Source organism: Sus scrofa, chromosome 3, assembly GCF_000003025.6.
Source record: "Sus scrofa isolate TJ Tabasco breed Duroc chromosome 3, Sscrofa11.1, whole genome shotgun sequence".
Classification (NCBI taxonomy): domain Eukaryota; kingdom Metazoa; phylum Chordata; class Mammalia; order Artiodactyla; family Suidae; genus Sus; species Sus scrofa.
The window spans coordinates 38,830,674-38,835,084 of record NC_010445.4 but is presented as its reverse complement, the minus strand read 5'-3'; the positions used below and the strand labels follow the sequence as shown (position 1 = coordinate 38,835,084).

Genomic DNA, 4,411 nt, shown 5'->3' with positions numbered 1-4,411 from the left:
GGATCTGGCATTGCCGTGAGCTGCAGTGTAGGTCACAGATGCAGCTCGGATCTGGCGTCATTGTGGCTGTGGTGTAAGCTGGCAGCTGCAGCTCTGATTTGATCCCTAGCCTGGGAACGTCTATATGCCTTGGGCACGGCCCTAAAAAGACAAAAATAAAAACAAAAAAAAAATGTACCTTCCTGAAGCATCACCGTGTTAGGAGTTTCCACTGTGCTGTGGTACAGCAGGTTAAGGATCTGGCATAGTCTCTATGGAGGCGCGGGTTCAATCCCCAGCCTGGAGCAGTGGGTTAAGTGTCCCACATTGATGCAGCTACAGCTTAGGTCGAAGCTACAGATTGGATTCATTCCCTGGCCGGGGAGCTTCCATATGCCACAGGTGTGGCCAAAAAAAAAAAAAAAAAGAGAGAGAGAGAGAGAGTTACTGTGTCATTTAGACACGGGTATAGTGGTCATAGACTTCAGAATATTGGAGATCTCTGAAATCTTCTGTTTTCCTCTACTAATCATCGGTACCTTATACCTGAGTTAACACCTTTTGGGGTAAATTCTCTTTATATCTTTAGCCTGTTCCACATATTTACTTGGCCTCAAGTGGAGTTTTGTTTAATTAACATTTGCCTCTTTTTAACTTGTATCTTTATTTGGTGAATGAGTCTATATCCTTGCTTTCCATTTGTTTCACGACTTTGTAGATTCATCATGTTCTCTCTCAAACTTCATCTTTGTAGACCAGTTTTCTTGGGAGGGGAGGGATATAGAAGAGCAGGAAAGAAATTTATCAGAAATGTCTGGGAGGCTTTTGCAAACACAGTGGCTCTGCTCACCCCTTTCCTGAGTATACCAAAACCCTGGCTGGGGAGATGTGTGTTTTGAGAATGTCCTCATACAATTCTAGTGGTCGGCTCGCTCTAGCCTGTTAACAATCACTGTGTTGAACTGAAGAACATTAGACTTTATTTTTCCTCATAAGGCACTTCCTTCATTGCTGCAATAGCTCACATTTGATACTCAGCTGGGATACCGTTGCCAGTCATTGTGGGATTGACCACGTTTGGGGATTGCAGTGAAAGTTTAGCAGGCATGAAATGGAAGATAGTACTTAACTATGACTCCTGGGGCTCGTCCGACCTGTGCTGATGCTAACCAGCCTTCTCCATTCATTTCCTCTTCACCTGCTTTACTCCTGGGTTTCCCTGGACAGAGCCCTCAGGTGACTGCAGGCTGGCAGGGATGGAAAGGGCCAATGCCACCTCCTTGGAGGGCTTCATTCTGATGGGCGTCTCGGACCATCCCCAGCTGGAGAGGGTCTTTTTTGTAGTCATCCTCTTCTCATACTTGTTGACCCTAGTTGGGAACGGAACCATCATCCTCCTTTCCAGCCTGGATGCTCGGCTCCACACACCCATGTATTTCTTCCTCAGCAACCTCTCCTCCCTGGACCTTGCCTTTACTACTAGCTCCGTCCCCCAAATGCTCGTCAACCTGTGGGGGTCAGACAAGACCATCAGCTATGGTGGCTGTGTGACCCAACTCTATGTCTTCCTGTGGCTCGGCGCTACTGAGTGCATCCTGCTGGTGGTGATGGCGTTTGACCGCTATGTCGCCGTGTGCTGGCCCCTGCACTACACCGCCGTCATGAACCCTCGGCTCTGCTGGCTGCTGGCTGCCATTGCCTGGTTGGGGGGCTTGGGCAACTCTGGGGTCCAGTCCACATTCACTGTGCAGCTTCCTCTTTGTGGGAACCGGAGGCTGGACAGCTTCCTGTGTGAAGTGCCCGCCATGATCAAAATGGCCTGTGGAGACACGAGTCTCAATGAGGCTGTGCTCAATGGTGTGTGCACCTTCTTCACTGCCGTCCCACTAAGCATCATCCTGGTTTCCTACTGCTGCATCGCGCGGGCAGTGCTGGAGATCCACTCAGCGGAGGGACGGAGAAAGGCCTTTAACACGTGCCTCTCCCATCTGCTGGTGGTGCTCCTCTTCTATGGCTCGGCCATCTATGGGTATCTGCTGCCAGCGAAGACCAGCAGCCAGGACCAGGGCAAATTCATTTCTCTCTTCTACTCCGTGGTCACACCCATGGCGAACCCTCTCATCTACACTCTGAGGAACAAGGAGGTGAAGGGGGCGCTGAGGAGGCTGCTGGGGAAGGGAAGAGAAGTCAGCTGAAGGCCAGGAAAGCTCCATCATGTACCACCTCTTCCTTTCTACATGCTTTTTCTTATTTTCTCTCTGGCCAGGTGAGCATGAGGAGTGCCAACACCAGCGCAATCTGTTCTTGACAGCACAAAGCTGTTGGTACATGGTTAGTGTTATTTCCAGTGTTCTGTATTTATTTACCAAATATCCTGCTGTGGACCACAGGGAGCAGGGCCGACTCATGTCACTGATGGTTCAGATGTTGTTGACTTAGTACAAACTTAGCTCACTATCACTGTTGTCCACATTTTATTATATATAATAACTATCATTGTATTTCTAGAGGATTCTATACTTCTTCAAAGAAAACATAACTATTTGCAGTATCTTATACCATTCCATAAAATCAAGCCAAGTATTACTCATTCCAATTGAAAACCCAAGAAATTCATCTTTGTAACTTACCATCATCTTTGTCCACCTCTTCCTGATATTTCAAGTCTGTGTACCCAACTTCCCACCCATATATCCCTCTGTCATCATGTTTACCCTCTCTTTAAGGTCTACATCCCATTTCCCCTTTTGCCTCAATCAATATTGAATGATAAGTGGTAGGAAAAGCCCATTTTCTTTCAGTTAGTTTTTTTAAAATCATTTCCCTACTAAAGTCCCAGCCATCAGGTTTGTTGACAGCATTTGGCTAATATGGTCAGTGGATTGTGGAAGATCTGAGATTCCTTAAACAAGTTTAAGAGCCCAGGAAAGATTATCCCTCATAAAGCATCTCCTCTGCCTCAAGAGCTAGTGTTTTACCCCTAACGTTTCTGGAACTCAGCTATCAGTCCAGCACACCATACCTCCCCTTGAGGAACTCAGGCATTGGAATTAAAATGCCAGGATGTGATTCTATGCATTATCACAGCTGCCAGCGTCCACACCTGCCACCATGGTTCTTATACTCTTTCCCCAGGGAGAGAAGCTGGGTTGATCTGAGGAAGTTGCTTGGCAACTACATTACCAGAGAAAAGGACATCAGTAGGTTTTAGGGCTACCTTCTAAAGAGTCTTATGCCTCCCGGAGCACCGAAACACATGCCTCTTACACAGTAGATGCTCAATAAATGCTTAGTGAGTTGACCTAATTAACAAGCCTCATGAGTCCCCTTTTTTACACTAGGAACTAAATACTTCAAATGAACCATTTTCACGTTCGCCCCTTTGGAGTCATCCAGTAGCCTGGACAATGCTGAACAAACCATGACAAATTTCCCCCCTTTCCACATTTCTGTAATGCCCCCCAAATACATCTAGTTATATTGTCCCAATCTGAATTTGTTTTTCCAGTTACAGATCAGAGCCATGACCTATTTTCTCAGTTCTTTACACAGTAATACTGAAGTATGTCTTCAGGACTTGCCAACATTATCGTGGTGAATTCCTCAAAGTCCAGAATCTTGCAGTCTCAAAAATTTTATTTATCTTCTATTTTTTGTGACCATACCCATAGCATTGTAAGTCCCCAGGGCAGGGAATCCAAGCCACAGCTGTGGCAATGATGGATCCTGATCCCACTGAACTAGGCTGGGGATCAAACCTATGCCACTGTGAACAACACTGGATCCTTAACCCGCTATGCCACAGCAGGAACTCCCTTAAAATTTTTACTGATCAGCACACTCAAATTAGGTGAAGTTTTAATTTTTCTTTTCTTTCTTTCTTTTTTTTTTTAGGGCCACACCCTTGGCACCTGAAGTTCCCAGGCTAGGGGTAGAATCAGAGCTTCAGCTGCCAGGCTATGCCACAGCCACAGCAATGTGGGATCCAAGCTGCATCTGTGACCTACATTACAGCTCAACGTGATGCTGGATCTCCAACCCACTGAGCAAGGTCAGGGATCGAACCCACTTCCTCATGGATGCTAGTTGGATTCATTTCCACTATGCCACAACAGGAACTCCTAGGTGGTTTTTAGAAGGTAGAGGCACAATGACAAAGCTCCTAAAGCTGATGTACAAACCAGAATGCCAGTTAATTTATTTACCAGGGAAATATCCTCTAGCTAATTCATTAAATTGCAAAATAACTTGGGAGGAAATAGGCATTCTTCATAACACTTTGGGGAGTTCCCCTTATGGCACATCGGAAACAAATCCGACTAGGAACCATGAGGTTGTGGGTTCGATCCCTGGCCTCGCTCAGTGGGTTAAAGATCTGGCATCTCTGTGATCTGTGGTGTAGGTCTCAGATGTGGCTCGGATCCCGAGTTTC

The 4,411-nt window shown here is 46.3% G+C and overlaps 1 protein-coding gene across 1 annotated transcript; it reads left to right on the top strand.

Moving 5' to 3' along the window:
• Nucleotides 407–3,901, top strand: LOC100516428 (olfactory receptor 2C1). The gene has a single exon (XM_021088119.1). It carries the CDS (start codon nt 1,236–1,238, stop codon nt 2,172–2,174), a length of 939 nt encoding a protein of 312 aa, XP_020943778.1. The 5' UTR covers nt 407–1,235; the 3' UTR covers nt 2,175–3,901.

Excerpts from the sequence above, each read along its gene's own strand:
- LOC100516428 (XM_021088119.1), top strand. The coding sequence starts at position 1,236 with ATGGAAAGGGCCAATGCCACCTCCTTGGAGGGCTTCATTCTGATGGGC.